The sequence below is a fragment of the Falco cherrug genome, chromosome 20 (genome assembly GCF_023634085.1).
Source record: "Falco cherrug isolate bFalChe1 chromosome 20, bFalChe1.pri, whole genome shotgun sequence".
NCBI classification, from domain to species: Eukaryota; Metazoa; Chordata; class Aves; order Falconiformes; family Falconidae; genus Falco; species Falco cherrug.
The window spans coordinates 4,528,237-4,548,708 of record NC_073716.1 but is presented as its reverse complement, the minus strand read 5'-3'; the positions used below and the strand labels follow the sequence as shown (position 1 = coordinate 4,548,708).

Genomic DNA, 20,472 nt, shown 5'->3' with positions numbered 1-20,472 from the left:
CAGGAACCGTGGCCAAAATGCCTTAAATCAACAGCAAACCCATGCCCAGGTCTGGAGGGGGGGGTCCTCCCGCTGTCCATCGCTCCTGGTGAGCGCAGGACCCGCCTGGGGAATCGGTTTTATCCTTATCGGAGTCTTGACGCCGGAATTCCTGGCAGCAAGTGGGCGGCAGCTCGGTGAGGCACTGGCTGTGATGGTGCATCCCAGTGTGAAGCTGTGACACACCAGTGCCCGAAGGTAGTGGGGCAGGGAGCCTGAACTCACAGTATTATATCCCCCCTAATCAGATTAATCTAAACAGAGATTAAGCCGCATCCTTCAAGCAGCCGGTGATCTGTTTGTATAAAACTGATTCTTGTCATTGTTGATCTTATTGCTGGATGTTTTGGGGGGCTGTGGGGGGTTTGATTACGCTTACGGTGTGGGTACGGCCGCATCCTCTGTGCATCCCCCACCCCCTGTGCTGGTGAAGGATGAGGGGGGGCTGGTCCCTGTCAGAAGGGTCCCCCCACTCCCCTAAAGCAGCTGGGATGCTGGTGACAGGACACGGCAGCAGGTGATGTCCAGCAGGATAGGCATCTGGAGCAGGGGGGTAGTGATGTGTTTCAATTTTTTGGGAAGCTGGCTGGGGGGGGGTCCCATGCCAGTAGCACTGGGGAAGAGAGCAGGCAAGAGCTGCTTGCTGAGTTCTCTCTTTTTTTTTTTTTTTTTTTCATTCCCCTTTCTGCAAACCACATCTGCACTGTTTGGTCTCTGCCTGTGTGTGTGTGTGGTGGGGGGGGGTTCTCTTTATTTTTTCAGTGAAGCTGAGGCAGCTATTTTTATTCTCGGAGTTTCCTGCATTGCTGCTTGACTGAGGTATGTGCTGCTCTTGCAGGTCTGTGGTTGCCTCTCTGGTGCTGCGCTGCTCCAAGGCCTGACCACGCCGTAATTAGCCTTGCTCAGAGGTGCTAATGCTGATTCTGTAAATAGATAACTGCTAAGGCTGGAGGAGACAAGCGAGAAGCCCAGGGGCTGCTTGAGATCCACAAAGAGCCATTCCGTGTGGCCTGGGAAGGGATGGGAGCAGCTATCCCAGTTTGCTGCGTAGCACTGGGATGAGAGCTTGGTTCAGCCACCAGCTGGGCAACTTACACCCTGAAACGGGGGTGTCAGCGTGGGGCACAAAGCCTTCAGACCCCCAAGAGTGGGTGAGACACCCCCCACCCCCAGTTGTCCTCTGGGAAGGGCTGCGGTCTGTGCTGGGAGGACCGCATAGCTCTGGGCACCTCTTCCAGGAGGATCGCCTGGCTTTGGGAGAGAATTTCTCCAGGTTTTTGAAATTCTCCGTGCATTTGACAGTGAAACCCAGCTGCAGCGTGATGTGCTGCCCTGTGCATCCAGGGGCTGGGGCTGGCTTTGCCTCCCAGCTGCTTTCCCGCACTAGGCAGCGACTCCTGAAATCCCAGTCTGGTCCCGCCACCCAGTTTGGGAATCCTGCTGGAAGCCTCGTGAAGGAGAAACCCCTGCCAGTTTCAAAAGGCAGTTTTCCCCCTTCTTGCTGTCTGCCTGCGGTAGAAGCCTGAAGTGCTGCTGTGGGGTGCCCTCGGTTTGCCATCCCGGGAGAGCAGCTGCCATCTGTTCCGTGTCAGATCTCCTCTCTGGGCTTTTCCTGGGGAGCGTTGTGTGCTGAGGGCTTTGCCTCCGCGGCCGCTGGTGCTGAGCAAGCTGGGAACATTCCTCTTGCAAACTGTTTCCTCTGCAGTGTGTGTGGACACAGCCAGGGTGGCTGCCCGGGCTGGATCTGACCACGGGCAAGAGCATCCGCTGCGATGCAGGGTGGAGCTGATCCCCCTTGAAGGACCAGGACCCAAGAGGTAAAGCACCACGGTGTCAGGACTGACCCTGTGATGCAGGATGGAGCTGACCCCGACTGAAGGACCAGGACCTGAGCAGTAAAGCACCACGGTGTCAGGACTGACCCTGTGATGCAGGATGTGACCCCGACTGAAGGACCAGGACTGGAGAGGTAAAGCACCACAGTGTCAGGACTGACCCTGTGATGCAGGATGGAGCTGACCCCGACTGAAGGACCAGGACCTGAGCAGTAAAGCACCACGGTGTCAGGACTGACCCTGTGATGCAGGATGTGACCCTGACTGAAGGACCAGGACCTGAGCGGTAAAGCACCACGGTGTCAGGACTGACCCTGTGATGCAGGATGGAGCTGACCCCGACTGAAGGACCAGGACCTGAGCGGTAAAGCACCACGGTGTCAGGACTGACCCTGTGATGCAGGATGTGACCCCGACTGAAGGACCAGGACCCGAGCAGTAAAGCTGCTGGCTCGTAGCCAGACCACGCCGGAGGTCTCCTGCCTTACGCTCCCCTTCCAGGCGTATCCTATGGATCCACCAAACACCCCGAACTGGCACGGATGAGTAGCGGATGAGTAGCACAGCCCGTGCCCCAAGACGGGCACAGTTACGCCAGCTTGGTTTATGCCAGGGTTGTGATATTCTGCAGCACCAGGAAACCATGAAGTGAGGCTTGTGTGGCCGAAACTTCAGTAAAATAAGCAAGTGAAACCACCCCGCTGCCCTCTGAGCCTTCAAAGTCATTGTAAACCAGCGCGTTAGCAGCGTTTGCGTGGACTAAGTTACCCCGAGGAGTGTTTAATGAAACGCTGAAGATGTGTTAAGGTCTCTCCAGAAATCAGAGGAGAAACCTGGAATGGTTTTGTGCCCTGGGGGGAAAACAACCCAACCCTCCCCTTCCTTTCTTTTGATAAAACTGAAGTTTAGCTTAAGCCAGTGTATGGAGACTGGGAGGGAACTGGTGGGGAATGTGAATGGGCTGGGGAAGGTGTCAGGCACCTGCCAGGGCGCTCGGTGAGAAATCCCATCGGTGAGAAATCCCGTCATCCCAGACGGCTCCTGCCAAACCTGCGTGTCACTGTGCCCACAGCCCCGGCTGCGCTGCCCCTCGCTGCGATGCTCCGGCGGGGGGCACCTGGATCTCCTGGGGGTGCTGGTCGTGGGGTGGGTGGGAGAGGGCGGTGAGCGTGCCCGTGGGCACGCCGTGGCTAACCATCTCCCTTCCCTCCGCAGACACTACCCGAAGCAGTCCTTCACCATGGTGGCAGACACTCCCGAGAACCTGCGCCTAAAGCAGCAGAGCGAGCTTCAGAGCCAGGTGAGCGTGGGGGTCTCCTCACCCCGGGGACCACCGTGCTTCACCCCATCGCCCGCCGGCCTCCCGTGCTCTGGTGCTTCCCCACAGCCTCGCACGGGGGAGGTTTGGGCGGTGGGTCCCTCCTGTTGGGTCTCACCCATCTCAGCGCCGTCGGGTCCCTTCATCTGTGGCTGCTGGGACCCCCCCAGTGCAATGCAGTCCGCTTCTCCCAGTCCACGCCTTGCACCAGTTTACCTTTTCCCAGCTGACATCCAGCCACACGATGGGGTGAAACAGCAAATAAAATAACTTCGTGTGGACAGGCACTGGCTCTCTAGGCGGGTATTTCGGGTAAACCCAAAGCTTGCAGGGCTTGAAAGCTCCGGCAAGCAGAAATAAACAGATAGAAGGGATAAGGACTGGCGCAGATAAGGATTTCTTTCTCTGGTGGGAAGAGCAGAGCCTGTTTGAGAAGGGTGTTGTCCAGACACGTCCCATTTTAGACCCTGAAGGTGTCCCTGGATCAGCAAAAGTCCCCAGCCTGGATGGGTGGCTGCGGGCTGGGTCCAGGCGCCGGTAACTCCCAGTGCTGCGGTGGGAGCTGGTCCCTCGGGTGGCCGAGGAGCCGTCCCTGGCTGCCTTCTCTTGTCCCAGACACGGAGAACAGAAATGGGAGCATCAGTTTTGCAGAGAAACTGCTGGAAGGGTGAGGTTAGCACAGAAATGGGCAGCTTTGGGGGCTGCCCATCCTTGGTGGGACTTTGCCGCGAGGCTGTTGGCAAAGCATCTGAGGTGATGCCCTGGACCGTTGTCACCAGCTTTGACGTCGCGGAGCGGCGGGCGTGCGCTCCACGTACGCTGCACCGGAGGAAAACGCATCTGGCTGCAATTTTAGCTGGGGTCAGCATCTCTCAGGAGAATGCAGGATGTGGCAACTCTTCTGGGTATCTGTTTAATTTCTGTTTTCCTTTGAAAAGGGGCAGAAAGCCTGCCCAGAGCGCTGCCAGCGAGGTGCGGTGACTCAGCTCGGTGTTGGTCCTGGGCGGAGAGAGGGCAGCTCCGGATCTGCCGTGGCGTTTTCAGGGAGAACAGTCGGTTTGGGGGGACCAGTGCACTCCTGTGAAGGATGCGGTGGGCGACCGTGCTTTTCCCACTAGCCTGAGAGTGTCAGGAGCTGGGAAGCAGGTTGCCTGGGAGTGCACCCCGCGGCAGCGGAGGAGGGGGAACCTCAGGACCTCACCTTGAGCGGATGGAGCCGGTGGTGCCGGTGCAGCTGGCATCGAGTTTTGAAACCTCTGCTTTTGTAAGGTCTCTTCCTCGAAGCGAGTTGCACAACAGCTCCCTGGCTTGCACAAGCGCAGCTTGGCTCGAAGCTCAGCCTGGGGCTGGCGTTGTGGTCCCGAGGGCGCAGGAAAAAAGGGGACACCATTGCTTTTTCTCGGGAACCAGCGAGATAACGCTGCGCTGAGTGGTCTGGTGTCTCCGGTGCTGTTTTTACAATTAATTCAGGCTCTTCATTAGTTGTTGCTTATTAAAGGAGACCCTGGGGAGGGCGTGTGCTCTGCTGCCTGGGCTTTTCTGTAGCTGCTGGGGACTTTCAGCTCCTCGCGTTGTGTGGGGGGTGGCTGGGGGCAGAGCCAGCTGCCTTGCAGGGGGCAGGGGGGTCTTAGTCTTTCGAGCCTGCATCTCCAAAAGTCGGTCACTACAACCAAAACGCCATCGGGACCGCTGTCCCTGGGGGAGAAGCAGCCATGCCCAGCTCCAGGTGGTCTCCTGGACTTGGGGACTGGAGCTGGGATAGCGCAGTCGGAATTGCATGTCGGAAGAGGGGCTGGGGTGCAGGCAGGGTAATGCAGGCTGCCAGATACCAGCACCCCACCTCTTCGGTGCTGGTTTCCCACCAGGATGAGCTGCAAAAGTAGGACTTCTCTGAATGCGAGGGAGCAGAGGGTGCTTGGCTGCATTTGCATGCTGACCCAGCGCCTGCGGAGGGGCCGGGGAGGGATGCCGGAGCGGTGGGAGGGAGGTGGCAAAGCTGAGCCAGGTGGGAACTGCCAGGCTGGATCTCCCTGAGCCCTGGGCAGGATGGATCCTAAACACACTTCAGATAAGATCTTAATTCCTCTCTGCCTACAAAGGGAGTCTCCTACATTCCAAGCAGCAAACATTTGTATTTCTTGAAGCACTCTGGTTTATTGACAATCTTTTCTTACTAATTGCAGGAGCTGAGCAAACCCTGGGGGATGGGAATAGGTCAGTTCAGCCCTTGCAGAACAGGCAGCAGGGTTCAGTCTTGCAAAATGATCTGGATGAGCTGGAGCTGTTAGGTGAGAGAGGGAAAGGCTTGTGGAGAAGGGCTGGTCACCTGCAAAGCGCATCCTGGCTAAGGCTGCTGGGACGGGCAGAGCTCGGCACATGGAACTCATAGTACGGTGATTCCTGGTGGAGTAGGATCGGGGTTACGGGATCAGTCGCATCTTGCTGTCAAGTTTGCATTTGTCAGCCCAGCCCCGGCTGACTTTGGTCCTGGGTGCGAGGCTTCACCCTGAGCCTGTGTCCCTCTGGAGAAGCTGTGGCTGGCAGCAGGAGAAGAGAAATCGCTGGCTCTGTGTCCTCTGCAAGGGATTCCGAACTGCTAGGGGGTTGTTCCCTGGTGGTAAGCGTGATGCTCCCCAGCAGTTTTGCCTGTTCCCCTGGAGCCCCGTGGCTCCCATGGGGCTGGAGGACCGCTCTCCTTGTGGATGACCCTGAAGAGGCTGATTCTCTATTTCCTCCCACCAAAAATACACTGTCCATCCATCCATTCATCCATCCATCCATCCACCCTGGTGTGACGGAAAAAGCCAGCGGCTCACCGGGGCCGTGGCGATGGGCAGCTGCGTGCCGAGCCGGAGCGGTTCCATGCCACTCCCGACCCCTCGGTTATTTGTGTCTGCTGAGAAGGCGTATCCCATTCCGGTCACCGGTAGATCCTGGCTAATGATGTCTTGTGTGGCTAAATGAGTCTCCGAAGTGACAGCCTTTGCGCCTGCAGCCGCCTCTTACAGCCCACGTGTGGCAAGAAAATTGCAGGTTCCCATCCTGGGGCTCCTCTGCCAAACTCTTCCGATGGGTGGGTTTGGGTGCTGCCCTTCCTGCCGGAGGGTGGGGGGGTGCCGTGGGGTGGGAGGCAGGTCCCCCTCTGCTGTCCCTCCTGTCACCTCGGGGAGCTGCTGGTGGGGACGTGGGTGCAAGGGGGGGGTTAATGTGCTTGAGCTGAGACCTGCAAGGGGTTATCGTGCTCCGGCGCCCCGCGGATAGCACGCGGATGCCTGAGTTATCGCTCTCCTTCCTATCGCGAAAGGAGTGATTTCTCCGGGGAAATTAATGACGGATCCCATTTTATTATTATTATTATTACTATTATTATGGGATGAGGTGTGGTTACAGCACGGTCTGCATCACCCTGCTCTCTAATGCAGCGTGTGGATGAGAGGCAGCTGCGAGCCAGAGCGAGGGGGGTGGGTTTGGGGGTTTGGGGGCTCAGCAGGAGCGCTGGTCCCCGCAGCCCCGTGCACAGCACCCAGCCAGTTCCCAGCAGCGCTCACATGCCCTGGGAAAGCACGGTGGGGTGTACCGAACCCCGCGTTTCTGTCCCTCCTCGTCGCCCAGGGTCACCTGCACTCGCCTTTCCGAGGGAGCAAAGGGAGCAGGGTGCTGGGAGCGGGGCTGGAGCAAGGACTCGTGCCTCTCCGAGGGCAGCCTGTGCTGGAAGCAGGATTGCTCCCGTGGGCTGCGGGTCGGCGCTGCCTGCCAGGCTCCTGCCTGCACAACCCGGTGCCTGTGTCAGAGCAGGGAGAAGCTGAAAGGCGCCTTGTCTGGACACTTCCCCCCTTCTCCCCATCCGCCTCGCTCAGCCCTGGTGGCAGCCACAGCCCGGCAAGACCTGGCCGCTCCTGTGCCAAAGCCTGGAAGCGCCATGGATCCGGTTAAATTGCAATTCCCCCGTGCTGACGGGGAGCGTGCCTGCCCGGTGGCCTCCCTTGCTTCCTCCCATCGCACTGCCCTGATGCTTGGGCCATGCTCTGATTTCCATGGCCCGCTGTGCTGGGGTACAGGAACCCCAACTGACTGGGAGCACGAGCCTTGGGGGTGTGTTTGGGGTGAGATCTGCCCCCACGTACCAGCATCTTGCCCCACGGCTCCGGGATCGGGTCCACCCTGCTGTCGGGCATCCCCGTACGGCAGTTTTTTAGGGCTACCAGTATCCTGAAAGTTAGAGGGGTAAAAAAAACCCAACAAAACTAAGGAAGATGGATGGGATATAAGAGGATAAAAGCTTGCAATGAGCCTCTGCCTGGGTGGCTTTTTACCTTTCTAGCCTGGATTTCTTACAGCTCAGTGTGTTTGCAGCCAGCACACGTGCCCAGTGCCCCCACCTCAGGATAAATCCCCTTCTCCTGCGTAGCATCCCCAAGCACAGCGGCGGGGCCAGCATCCCGCACCTCGGCTGCAGAGCTCGGAAGGGAAAGAGCCTTTCCTGAAAGCGGATGGGATCAAGGACAAACGCAGCTCCCCCCGCCCCCCTGTCGCTGTGGCTGAGCAAAGCGGGGTGGTGGGGCTGAGTCACCCCCTCCTGACACCCCACACCCCCCCCCTGGCTGGGTGTGTGTCATGGGGTTTATGTCACAGCTGTTTGGTTCCTCATGCCTGATGTTTAACACCTTGGGGCTGTGCCTTCCTGACGGGTGATGTTCGAGATGTGTGCTTTACCCCCCGGCTAGCAAAAGTTTTTTGGTTTTGTGGTTTTTGGTTTGTTTTTTTTGTTCTTCTTCTTCTCACTGCTTCAAGCAAAAGGAGACTTCTACCTTGAAATCGGTCTCTGGTGTTCCTCTGTGCTTTGTCGTCTTGGTTGTATTTAACTTGGTTGTATTAACATCCTCCCAGGGTGGGCTCTGCAGCCTGGTTCGTTAAGCCTTTGCTTTCTAAAGTTACATTAGAGTTAGAAATCTAACGTGACTCATAAAGCCACGTACCTAAGGGTTTCTGTGATACCGCATGGCCGGGAAGAAGGTGCAGGGGCTCTGATGCGCTTCCGAAGCTTGAATTTCTCCTGGTTTGCAGGTCGGGAAGGGAAAATGTTGTGTTTGCAAGCAGAGCACCGAGCTCTGGGGTATCTGCACCGCTAACCCATGCAGCCAGCGATGAGCCCCCATGTGCTGGTGTCTGGCATCCCTCCCTGCTCCAGGCAAAGCCCTCCAAGCTGCGGGCACGGTGGTCCCGGAGCCCCCCCCCTGCCAGCTCCAGCTGAGGGGTGGGATGCTCAGAGCTGGCCCGAGCCTGCAGCCCTTCTGCAGAATGGAAACCACAGCCTTTTCCCCTGGAAATCCCTTGTTTCCTGTGCTGTCCTGGAGCAGAGAAGGGGCAGGACCTGCTCGGTGGGGTGCTGGCTGGGTCCGGCACCGGAGGGGGCTGACCTGGGCACAGCAGTGTGGCCCAGGTGCTCCTGCCCGCTGTGCCAGGTCCCACTCCAGAGCCTGGCAAAGCTCTAGGAGAGCCCAGATGGCAGCAGAGGTGCATCTTGGCTTCTCCAGAAAATATTATAAAATGTTTGGCAGCTTTCCCCTGAAAGGTGTTTCCAGGCCCAGCTGGCCGTGCTGTCTGGATGGGAGGCGGATATGTGAGGTCTGAAGGAGTGTCTCCGTAGGAGTGCGCGTCGGGATGAAATCAGCTTTATCCCGCCTCCCCCGCCGTGCTGCTGGATTCTCTGCCTCCAAGCTTGATCTTGGCACGGCACGCAAGCTGCCAGCACAGCCTGCATCCTGCAGGCTCTGTCTCTGCGGGGCCAGCCTGGCTTCCCAACCGTCCCCCTGACAGGCTGCCGTCCAGCTGTGGGATGGGAAGGGTTACGGGGAGCTGCCTGTGCTGGCCAGACACCCCAAAGTCTGGCCCCTTTGCTTTGGGGAGCATTTCTCTGTTGGGGGGAACGATGCACCGGCTGCTTTCCCAGCGTGTTCCATCCAAGGCAGCTCCTGCTCTGCTTCTCCCACCGCTGGCAGCTCTGACCCCCTCCCCACAGCCGCCCACCAGCCCGGGGAGGGGGTGAGCATCGGTCCCACATGGAGCCCGGCTGCTGTGTCTGTCCCTGCTGCTCGCACAGGAGCCTGGAGGTTTGATCTGCTGGCGTGCGAGGCGGTGGTGACCTTTTAATTTTAATGAGAACATCCAACTGTCTGCAGTGCATAGGACAAGCTCCAGGGGGGTGAACCCCTGGGTCAGGCACTTGTAGGCTGCTCTTCCCTCCCTAGGTGGGCCAGGGACAGCTCCTGCAGGCCATGGGTGCAGGGCTGGATCCCCACCGAGAGGATGGAGGAGGTCAGGGTGTCAGTCTGCACATCTGCTTCGCGCCGCCCCCCCCCCCCCCCCCCCCCCCCGTGAAAACGGGGCATCTTTCTGGCCGCTCGCATCTGAAAATCAGCAAAGCTGCTTTTTTTTCACATACAAAGATGTGAAAATCAGGCAGCTGGGCGCTGCTTCCTTCCCTCTTGGAGCCCTCGAGTCCGGGTTTCAGTCTGCAGAAGCTGCTTCTGCTTCTGGGTGACCTGGGGGGGGGTGGGGGGGTCAGCGGTCCTGTGCCGAGCTCCAGCTGCTGAGGGCTGGGGGGCACATCTGGGCTATGGCTCTGCTGCATTGGCTCCTTCCTGGGAGAGCTGGATGCTTCAGTCTTCAAGCCATATAGAGCTATATTAAAAAGAAGAAGAAGGAAAAAAAAAAAACCAAGGAAAAAAAATAAAAGCAAACAAAACTGGGACTTTTCAGCTCCTGGGTGTGATGGGAAGGGATGCTGATGTCAGTGTCTGGCAAACAGAAATAAGGATGCTTGTGTTTTGCCAGCCTCCACCCTCTGGTTTTATTATGGGCTTCTGGGTGTATTCCTTCCCAGAGGTAGCTAAATGTCCCCTGATGTGGAAATGCTTGTGTATGGGTGTAGCTCATAAAATCCACGGGCTTTCGAGCAGGCAGCTTGCCACGGGTCAGCTGCTCCGTGGCACGTGACTTGGGCACGCTTGTAGCCCACAGGAAATTCAAAATAAATCAGAATGACCCCAGCCCCTGCTGAAAGAGAAACAAGATCAGCCGATGCATAGGATGCTGTCCCAGCTCTCGGCAATGCCCTGTTTTGCTATTACTGGGTACGTCGGGGGGGGGGGGGTGGGGGGTGGGGGTGTCTCCTGAGCAAGGCAGAGGCGCTGTTAGAAGATGCTGCATCTCGTGTAGCGTGTGGGTCACGGCGTGAGGGTCCGCTGCTGAATCCACTGCTGTGCACGCCAGCTTCCTCCTTTTCTAAGTCTGTTTTTCCCTTGTTTGTACCCAGATTCGCTACAAGGAGGAATTTGAGAAGAACAAGGGGAAAGGCTTCAGCGTGGTGGCTGACACCCCGGAGCTGCAGAGAATCAAAAAGACTCAGGATCAGATCAGCAACGTGAGTAGCTTCTAATCTCGCCATGTGATATTGCCGTGACCTTCCTGCTGCCAGAGGAGGCTGGGGGGGCTCTGCCCACGCAGCCGGGAGCGGACCCGCATGCTGATGGCCTCTAATGAGCACGCCAGGCTGCAGCATCTCAAAAACCGGGCAACTTTAAATCTTCAACCCACTTGCCCAGGCACCTTGTGACCCTCTCACCCCTCTCTGGGCTCGTCCGTGCTGGCCGGTGCTGCAGCTGGGTCCAGAGGGGTGTCCGAGTCCTTCGCTTCTCCTGAGGTGCTCAAGCCCACGTTGACTGTGACAAGAAGGGGAGCAGCAGAAAGTGGCATCTGGGGGAGTGAATGTGGCCCAGGGGCAGTCCCAGCCACCCCTGGTTGTCACTGTCACCCCCCAGCATGGACTTGCATGGTCCAGGCTCGCTGGTGCTAGCCCCACGCTGCTCCCCCGAGGGACTCCAGCCCCTCTTGTGCTCCCTCTGCCTTGTCTTGGTGTGTGGAAAGCCTGGCCAAAGGCACACCTCTTCCTCCTGTCCCTTTGCAGCTGTGACTGTCCCCTGCCAGGTTCCACTTGCCTTGACCCCTCCTGACTCTTGCAAAGCCCTTTCCAGCCATCCAGCTGTCGGCAGCGTTGGCCGCTGCAGCTGTTAGTTTGTCCCGGGGCTGCACACAGTCCCCAGGGTCCCACCGCCTGCTGTCACCAGCCCAGAAGGTAGGACAGGCAGCAGCATCCCCTTTCCTACCTACAGCCCACGGCTTGTGGCAGCCCCTGCACCAGAGCATCCTTGCAGGGAGCTCCTTGAGGTGCAGCTTCCCTCCTGCCATCATCCTGCCCCCGCGCTGACATGGACGCATGCCTGGGGGCTGCACAGCAGCGGCTCCATCCTCCCTGGACCTTCTGGAAGGGGAGCTCTGTCCTGTGCTTGCAAAAGACCCAGCTCTCTCCCATTTCCAAAAATGCTATTAAAGCCATGGCCAAGTTCAACAGCAGCTGGCCCGGCAGCTTGCGCTTCAGCCAGCAGCCTCCATCCGTACCCAGGTGCTGGTGGTGCGGTGCGTGGCGGATGTGGACGGCTGTGTGTTGCCATGGTGAACGAGGAAGATGCACAGTCGCACGTATAGCTGCGGCACTGGGTGCGGCAAGGAGGGGGGGGTAGGTCTGTCCTCTGCCCAAACTCCCCCCCCCCGCCCCCCGGCGAGCCCCCAGCAGCATTTGCCTTCAGCAGGAGGCAGGGAGTTAATTAACCTTTAGCCGCTGGTGAAAGGAATGTGTGTTCCTTATCAGCCCAGGAGCTGTTGTGAAACCCTGGGAGGGCTGGATTCTCCCTGACCAGGAAACCCACCCCTGGAGCGCAGCTTTGCATGAGAAACCTCTTGGGCATCCGCTCGACAGGTGGTTCTGCCAGTTCCTCTCCTGCCTCCAGCACCGCAGTGCCCAGAGCTGCTCTCGCTTTTCCATCCTCCAGCATCCTTCCCTTAGGGACAAAGCCCCTGGGGTGGGAGCTGCTGGCTGCTCCCCCCGGGGGGGGTCCAGGGAGGGGGGGTCTGGGCTGGCAGGGAGAGGGAGGATCCTGCCTGCACCCGCAGTGGGAGCTCGCACACACACGTACACAAACATGAGAATACCCAGCAGGGCAGGAGGAGGTTGTTTATTCCCTCTCCTGATCCCATTGTGCGATTCTCTGGCAAGCGCTGAGCTCTCCCTGGGGAGCCCCGGGATGTTATCGGCACACCGAACCCCGGGACAGCAAGGGCTGGAGAAGGCTTGCCGCTTGGGAAAGGGACCTGGCAGGGAGATTTTCCCCTGGGGGCAGCTTCTCCGTGGAGTCGGAGCTGGCAGAGGGAATCTGTAGAGGTTTGGGGGGGCATTAAATAACACGGCAGAGTGATGAAACCAGCCCTGCCCCTCTGCTCATCCCACTTCCCTCTCTCAGCCACAGTAGCAGCAGCTTCCCCATGGGCATCTGGCTGCCAGCCTGGGGTTGCAGTGACCCACTTAATAAAGGCACCGAAACAACCCCCCCCCGCAGAAAGCCTGGCTCAGCAGCCAGCGTTTCCCACCCCAGGGTGCAGCTGAGCAGCCCCACGGGCAGCAAAGCGGGGTGCCCAGCACGGCAGCACCTGCTGGGGCATGGGCACCTCCGCAGCACAGGGGTGCCCCAAACCATCCTTGGCTGGGGGATGTCAATACGATCCCAGATGTGGGGAAAACCCTCCTGGCAGTGGAGCTGTGCAAAGCCTGAGCCTCGGAGCGCTGGGAAATGCTGTCCCTGCTCCGGCTGGGGGAGCTGGGTGCTCCCCTGGGAATTCTCCTTTCCTAGGAGAGTGTCTGGGCTCCAGGCTCTGCCTCCTGCCCCTGCAGAGCGCCGGCTGTAGTGCCTTTCAGTAAATAACTGTTTAACCAGCATCCAAATGGGCTCCAGGTGCTTTCCGATGCCAATGCATTCATTAACACAAGTGGCTATTAATTTTTACACCCACGCCCAGGCAGTTGGGTTAACCCTGCGCGCTGTGGGGGAAGGCTTAGTCCCATGCAGCTGGTGTCTTTGGTGGTATCTGCTTTGAGCCTCCTTCAACGAAACCCCCCGAGGCCCTTTCACACTTGGGTTAAAGAGAGATTTTGGGGGTAGATGCTGGAGCGGTACCTTCACCGTGCCAGCTGTACCTGGCGATGGGCTGGGGAGTCACATTTGGAACTCAGTGAGTGCAGGGGGCACTTCCCAGTGGTGCTTTTTCTCTGTGCTCCTGCAAACTGGGGGCTTGGGGGCCTGTATCTTCCCCAGACTGGAAAAAAATCACCTCTCTCACCCACAGGCCACTTAAACAGCCCTTTTCCCGTGCCCCAGATTTGTCTGAGCAAATGTCACCTTGGTCTGGGGAGAGGTGGGGGAAGCAGAAACCCCCAGGGCCCGGCAGGGAGGCTGTGAGATGGCTGGTGCTGAGTCCTTGGTAGCAAAAATAAACGAGCTGGGACAAGCTGAAGGATGTTCCTGGTGCTGAAGGGCTGTGGGAGCTGGTGCTGGAGCTGGGCTCAGCCTCATGGCTGGCGCTGCAGGGCTGTCCCAGCTGCGCTCTGACCTCTCCTTTCTCTCTTCTCGCTGTAGATAAAATACCACGAAGAGTTCGAGAGGAGCAGGATGGGTCCAAGTCCCAGCGAAGGTGCTGAGCCAGAGCGCAGGAACTCCCAGGAGAGCACTAATTACCGGAGACCTGCAGAGCAGCAGCATCAGCCGTCTCATCACATCCAACCCAGCAACCCAGGTAAGCGGGGCGGCGGGGGCGGGGGGGCTGCGGGTGTTGCAGCCTGCCCTGGTGCATGGCCCTTGGGGGGCTGGGGCTGCAACCGGCTCTTCCTCACGAGGGGCTTCACCGTGTCCCAGCACCAGCTAATGGCCCAATCCTTCCCCCCCTCCCCCCAGTCTACCAGCAGCAGCAGCCGTCGTCTCAGTCCTACGGCTACAAGGAGCCGGCAGCACCAGCCTCCACACAGCGCAACGCGGCTTCTGGAGGGGGGGTGAGTACAGCCAGGGGCTCGCAGCGCCCACCCCCACACTGCCCCCCCGGTGGGGCAGGGTTTGCTCTGCTTGCCCCCCGCTCCTGTGCAGGGGAGGAGCAGTTTGGAAGGGGCTGGCGTGTGTGATGCTGGGTGCCTGGTTTCTCCTCGCCACAGCCGGCACCAGCATCCCTGCGCAGTGCCCAGTAACAACCTCCTGGATCCAGTATGGCTCTTGCGTGGGGTTCAGCATGGCTCCTCGCCCTGGGACACCCCCCGTAGGTGGCCGTTCTGCTCGTCCAGGGCAGGAGGTGGGGAGGGTCTGTGCCCACTGACCCCTCTCTCCCCACAGAAGCGTTTCCGTGCTGTCTACGATTACAACGCGGCTGACGAGGATGAGGTCTCCTTCCAGGACGGCGACACCATCATCAACGTGCAGCAGATTGACGACGGGTGGATGTACGGCACGGTGGAGCGCACGGGTGACACAGGCATGCTCCCCGCCAACTACGTGGAGGCCATCTGAGCCACGGGAGGGGACAGGGCACGTGGCTGACAGCCGAGCCCCCCGCCTGCGCCGGCCCGTGTGTGTGTGTGTGTGTGTGTGTGCGCGTCTCTCTGCCCCAGCATCCCTTATCCCATGTGCTCTGGCAATCGCCCGCCGGAGCCACGTCCTGACATCTTGGTTACTCCGTGTTTCTGCAGCTGCCTCCAGTTTCTCTTGCCAATTTAGCTTTGTTCTAGCTCTGTCGGGACTGAGGGACAGTCTGCAAGGGATGTTGGGGGCTTGAGAGACCAAACCACTGCAGCTTTCCTTCTCCTTCGGTCCCCCTCCTCTCCAGCCTTCCTGTGCACTCCAGCATTTCCTGGCCAGGGGAAGCAGCCGGAGTCACCGGGACCTCACCAAAGGGAGGAGGAGACCATCTGTTAGGACCAAATTCCCCCCGCTCTGGCAGGGATGGGCAGAGGGCAGCGATGCCTGCTTGGACGAGGTGAGGGATGCTCGTCCCAAAGGCTGACAGGAGGGATGAGCTGGCAGCCTCCACCCTGCACCGCTCCGGCTTGTGCCGTTGCTTCTCCCAGCTCCTCTGTGCAGCGTTTCCATTCGGTCTTTGCTCCCTTTAGTCCTAAAAACGTGCACAGTCAAAATCTTACACAAAATCTTTCTCTCTCCTTGGGATTCAGAGCGGCTGCTCTGGGCAGCCCTGGAGGTGGCTCTCGCTACTTCTACCTGGGGCTCTGGCTGCCTCCTTCCCCCTCCCTGATCCCTCCGGGCCGAGCTGGGGCTGTGCTGGCGCAGGTGAAGGAGTAGCCGCAGCGTTGCTTCACCTGGAGGCTGCTGCTCCCACCTGAGGGCTGGAGCTGGGCTGAGCTCCCCACTCCTCTGGGCTGGGAGGGGGGAGCACTGCGACACCGAGACCTCATGTACCCCCTGCGGCACCAGATTTCTCTTTGGGCCAGGGTCTGGGGGTCTCCTGGGCGCCGTGTGCTGGGGCAGCCTCTTCTTCTTAGCAGTGGTCGCTCACCAGATTCACCGAGAATCTTCCTGCTTTTCTCTTTCTGCTGCTGGGCTTTGGGAACCCTCCTGAGCCCCCCACCTGCTGGGTAGATGGTCTGGGGAGCCAGCAGGATCAGCCCCATCCCTCTGCCTCTTCTGAGCCACGTGTGAAACGTCCTCCCCTTCTGTCACCGTGCTGGGGACCATCCTGGGTGACTGTCCCCTCCGCAGCTTGGTCTTGAGTGGCAGAGACTGGGGTATGGCACCCCGAGCCACCCTGCACCTCTTGGTACCCAGTGGCGGTGGCTTTTGGGATCACATCATGGACCAAAATCTCAAAGCACATCCCTGTCCCCTTCTCTTTTGTGCTCCGAAGGTCCTGGAGCTGGGCAGGGGCATAACTGGAAGCCTGTGCAGGGAGGGCAGGAGCAGGATGCTCCTCTCCCGGGTCACAGAAGCCGAACGCTGGGGCAGCAGTGATGCCTTCATACTGCCTCTGGTGCTCCCGCTGCCCTGTGCCTGGAAGGTGGAGATGGGGCAGCCGGAGGGGACCGTCCCCTTGCTGGGCTGTGCCATGGGGCCAGGATGCTTCCATGGGAAAGCTGCTGCCTTTGCTAATTCCTAAAGGAAAAAAGGGAATATAGGGACCAAAGCAGCTGAATTGAGACATTCCTTGGCTCTGTTTTGGGGACACCTCCTTTGGGGACTGTGTGGCAGAGGAAGAAAGAATCCCGCTGCCTCGCACTTGCAGTTCCCTTTCTCAAAGCTCATGGGGCTGCAGGGCTGGTTTGTGGCTGGTGCTGAGGTTGGGGGGACCGGAGCTGGGCACTGCCGCAGCAAATGCTGTCCTGGTGGGGAGGGGGCTCCTGGCAGGGCAGAGACCCGCCGGGAGGGCACGAGCCGGGGAAAGGGGAGCATTTTGCTCCTGGCCTGTTCCCCAGCCAGCGGGAGCGGGGAGCGTAACGGGGGCTCCTGGCACCATTGTCCCCTCGGGGTGAAAGCGGGACCCCAGAGCAGCCGGGATGGGCTTTACGGGATGGGAATCCCGGTTGGTGCTAAAACAAGCAAGCACAAGAGCAAGGGAGAGGGGGCAGCTGGGCTGGAGGGGGGGGCAGTCTGCATCTCCCTGCTAATCCTCTTAATCACGTTCTTGTCTGGGAATGGGGGGGGCGTATCAATGTGAATAAACCGTTTTTTAATGGACCAAATCACACAGGCAATTAGGTTTTGGTATACAGACCTTTTTTTAATGCTACCTTGAAACCATTGTCCTAATTCTCCCCTCCCATGCCCTGCCCCTTCTCCCCTGCCGTGGGAAACGAACCTCTTACTGCTTGATTTCTGCCTTTTCTCTCAACTTATGCACTTTTTTGCCTTTTTTCATAGCTGAAAAGCACCTAAATCTGTATTTAAAATAAATAAATAAATGAGATGGTTAAAAAAAAAAGTAATTAAAAGCTAAATTGCTTCTCATCACGTGTAAAATAGACCTTGTCCATCCCAGCTTCCCTGGTTGCGTCTCAATGCTGAGCTTAGAACGTGTTTTCTTCCGGATCCGTCGCTTGATTGGGGTTTGTCCTTGTGTACTCCTTCCCGTCGGGTTGAGCACCCACCAAGAAAAAACATTATTTGGCCTTTTTAACCGAACCATCGAATGGAACAAACCAACCAATTCTCTTCCCGGTTTACTCGAATTAAAAATAAAAGTATAATTTTTACCTGCCAATTGTGCTGGCTTTGATTGTGGTCGCTTTTCTGGCCATTTTCCTGCTCCCTTGGGACACGGTGGGGATCTCAGGTCTGGGGGTGGCTGCCGGAGCTGGGGTCCTCGCTTCTGCCTGGCTTCCCTGGGAGTGGGAAACGCTGGCATCCCTGGGAACTGACCTGGGATGCAGCTTCTTGGTCCGTCCCTCGCTCTCTGCATGGCTTGAAGCCAAGGGATGTGCTCAAAGGGTTCAGGGACCCGCTGCAGCGTGTCCAGCTGATGTCAGGAGATGCCTCCCTGCTTGCTGACCCACTGGGGGGTCTTGCTCCTGGAGGCCAAACGCCGGCTACAGCATGGCTCTGGGATCTGCTGGGGTTCAGCTCTGCCGGGGGCTGCTCCGGAGACCAGACCCATCCAGGGAAATGGTCAACTTTGCTGTGGGCAGCGTAGCAAGGGCACCAGGTCCCAGCTTTTCCCAGTCTCTCCAGGACCACATCATCACGACAGCCGGGTCCCCCGGACCCCAGCCAGCCCTCGTGCTCAGAGCACAGCGGGCGACTCCTTGGCTTGGCCACTGCAGCCTCTCAAGGTGGGATTTTCAGCGACTACGGCATTTAGCATTGGGAAAAGAAAATCTTGGAGGTGTGTGGAGAAGGATGTTATTTGCCTCAGCGGCACTAGCCAAAAGAATTAAAAAGGCTCCGTGGCTGTAGCTGCTCACTGGAAACTGTTGCTTTAAACTACTGAAGCAGGTGGTGCGCCACTGAAGGCAAAGGGCGCTGGGGTACACCAGGAGCACCAGACCCTGAAAGGTGAGAGCGCAGAGCGGTCCTGACCCATCGACACGGCTTTGCGATGGCCAAAGCTCTTTTTTTGCTGCTTTCCCCACAGGGTGGGCCCTCTCCCAGCTGCAGACGGGGGGCGGGGGGGGTCACATCACTGTAATAAACCCCAATAAACTGGTGCTTATAAATAAAATAACAACCCTCCCGCAGCAGGCAGCGCCCCTGGGGAGCCCAGCTCGCAGGTCTGGGCTGAGCGAGCGCTCCGCCACCCGCGCGAGGCTGAAGTCCCATCTGACCGCCTGTGTTTATCCCTTTATTTTCCAGCAAGCAGGAAAGCAGCTCCATCAGCTCCGGCATCATCTCTCCACCCTGAGCAGAGCGAGCTGTGCTCCGGCTGGGAGGGGAGGACGCTGAGCCAAGCGGTGGCTCTCTGCCGAGCATCCCCTTCCCACGCCGCGGGGGGCCCGGCAGCCCCTGCCCCACCATGCTGGATATTTTCATCTTGATGTTTTTTGCCATCATCGGCCTGGTGATCCTCTCCTACATCATTTACATGCTCTAGAGCGATGCTGGGGAAGATGCAGCTCAGCATCAGCCTCGCAAGCAAAACAGCGTCCAGGTGAGCCGATTGCTCCTCATCCCATTTAATTTCTGGGCAGAAACATGTCCAGGGAGCGGGGGGGAGAGGGGATGATTTGGGGTTTAATGCTGTTTTCTTTGGCTGCTGCTCCCTCCGCCTGGCCGAGGCAGCCGAGCTGTTTCCTGCTCAGGGCTGGAAGGAGGGCACCAGGGTTGATTTTATAAATCAGGCCACATGATTTTATATAAATCAGCCCGCTGAACGTGCGGCAGCTCTTGTGTGGCTGCTGGGCTCTCCCTGCCGGGTTTATCAGCCCTTCCCCATTTGGAAAAGCTGCTCTCTGGCTTTGATAGCGCCACAGCACGAACTTGGGCCTTTTGTGCCCAAGAGGGAGAGAAATAAAACAGCTCAGGGGAGAAGCAAGAAGGGATCCCGGTTGCATCATTTTAAAGGAGGCAAAGGGAGGGGTTCCCAGTGCCTCTGCCCCCCCACGCCGGGAGGAGGGGGGCTGCTGCCGTGTCCGGTGCTCCCACACGCTGCCATGCCCACCCTTCACCATCTCGGCATGTCCCGAAGCTCTCAAAGCCTCTCCTTTCTCTTCCACAGCCACCGCCTTGTCCGTCTCCCTCGGAGCCTTCTGGAAAAGCGTTAACCCTCTGCGAGCAAACGGGGAGCGAGCCGCCGTGGCTGGGCTGGCACCGGGGCGCTGCGGAGGGGGCCAAGCGGGGCGGCCACGTGGGGCAAAGGGGACAATGGGGTGGCAGGGGAGAGGGCTGCCAGGTGACACCCCGCTGCCGAGACATGGGTTGATCCCGGTGACGCACGCCTCATCCCAGGGGGATACAAAGGGTTCTGCCCCCCGCCGTGTGGCGTAGCCCCTTGGGATGAGCGCTTCCGAGGTCGGTCGGTCGAGTTTTATTTTAGAAAAGCAGTTATATTTTTAATGAAAACCGTTCAAGGAAATGAAATAAAGAGGAATGATGCGGGAGAGCGAACGTGTCCGCTGGGGTTGACTCTGCTGAAAGGCGTCCCCATGCATCGACTGCAGGGCTGGGGCACGCACGGCTCCGGGAGCACACCCCGCTTCTGCGGGGGGACACGGGGCAGTCTGCGAGCCCCGGGAGCGGTGAGACAGCAGCAACCCGTGCCAGGACACCTCTGCATCCCCCAGCATGAGCAGCTGCTCCAGAGGGGTCCCTGATCCTCTCTGGATCCTCTCCGGATCAGGGATCTGGAGCAGGCTGTGCCCTGCCCGAGCTGTGGCTCACCCTCACCAGGTCCCTCACTGATGTTCAGGGAAACTCTGGGAGGTCTCGGTTAATCTCAACACAGAAAAAGGAACATTTTTAATAGGATGGAAATTTCTGTGGGATGGAAAGAACATTTCAGAGCTTAATTTCCCCCAGCTTGGAGAGGTCTGGGAAGGTATGTGGGGCATCAGGAGGATTTTTCCTGTCCTTTTATGAAGCCCCGCATCAATCCCTGCCCTTACACTGTCAGTCACACGCAATGGGGTTTTCAGGCTGCAAGTTTCATCCTCCTAGAAGACAAAATATTCATATGCCTGGCCTCTCCCTGCAATATTTTTTTTTTCTAAGCAATAAACACCTGAAACATCTGTAATGGGAAAAACTGTTCGTGTCCCATTAGTTAACGATGGCACCATCCAATAACAGGATCCAGGGAGAGCAGGGGCTGTGCCGGGCACGGCCAGGGTGCATGGGAATTGGTGGGTAAGACTTTCAGAGGACGGTGTTTACAGAAAGAAGAAGGATTTCAGAGTCTGGGAATGCTGGA

General features: G+C 58.5%; 1 protein-coding gene and 1 long non-coding RNA gene across 3 annotated transcripts in view; both read left to right on the top strand.

Annotated features, from left to right (window-relative positions):
• LASP1 (LIM and SH3 protein 1) overlaps positions 1 to 17,331 on the top strand; it is a 33,312-nt gene extending 15,981 nt beyond the window's left edge. Inside the window, exons 3-7 of one of the 2 annotated variants that reach the window (XM_055697567.1) lie at positions 3,090 to 3,174; positions 10,508 to 10,615; positions 13,719 to 13,875; positions 14,034 to 14,128; positions 14,460 to 17,331. In XM_055697567.1, the coding sequence (XP_055553542.1) occupies positions 3,090 to 3,174; positions 10,508 to 10,615; positions 13,719 to 13,875; positions 14,034 to 14,128; positions 14,460 to 14,633 (619 nt within the window). In that variant the 3' untranslated portion in view covers positions 14,634 to 17,331. The remainder of the gene's footprint in view (positions 1 to 3,089; positions 3,175 to 10,507; positions 10,616 to 13,718; positions 13,876 to 14,033; positions 14,129 to 14,459) is intronic. The other variant, XM_005439350.4, reaches the window with a different exon arrangement.
• Positions 17,332 to 18,313: 982 nt separating this feature from the next.
• Positions 18,314 to 19,665, top strand: LOC129734378 (uncharacterized). Its single transcript, XR_008729996.1, has 2 exons — positions 18,314 to 18,714; positions 19,282 to 19,665. It is a non-coding gene; the product is annotated as an uncharacterized LOC129734378 (long non-coding RNA).
• Positions 19,666 to 20,472: the final 807 nt, after the last annotated feature.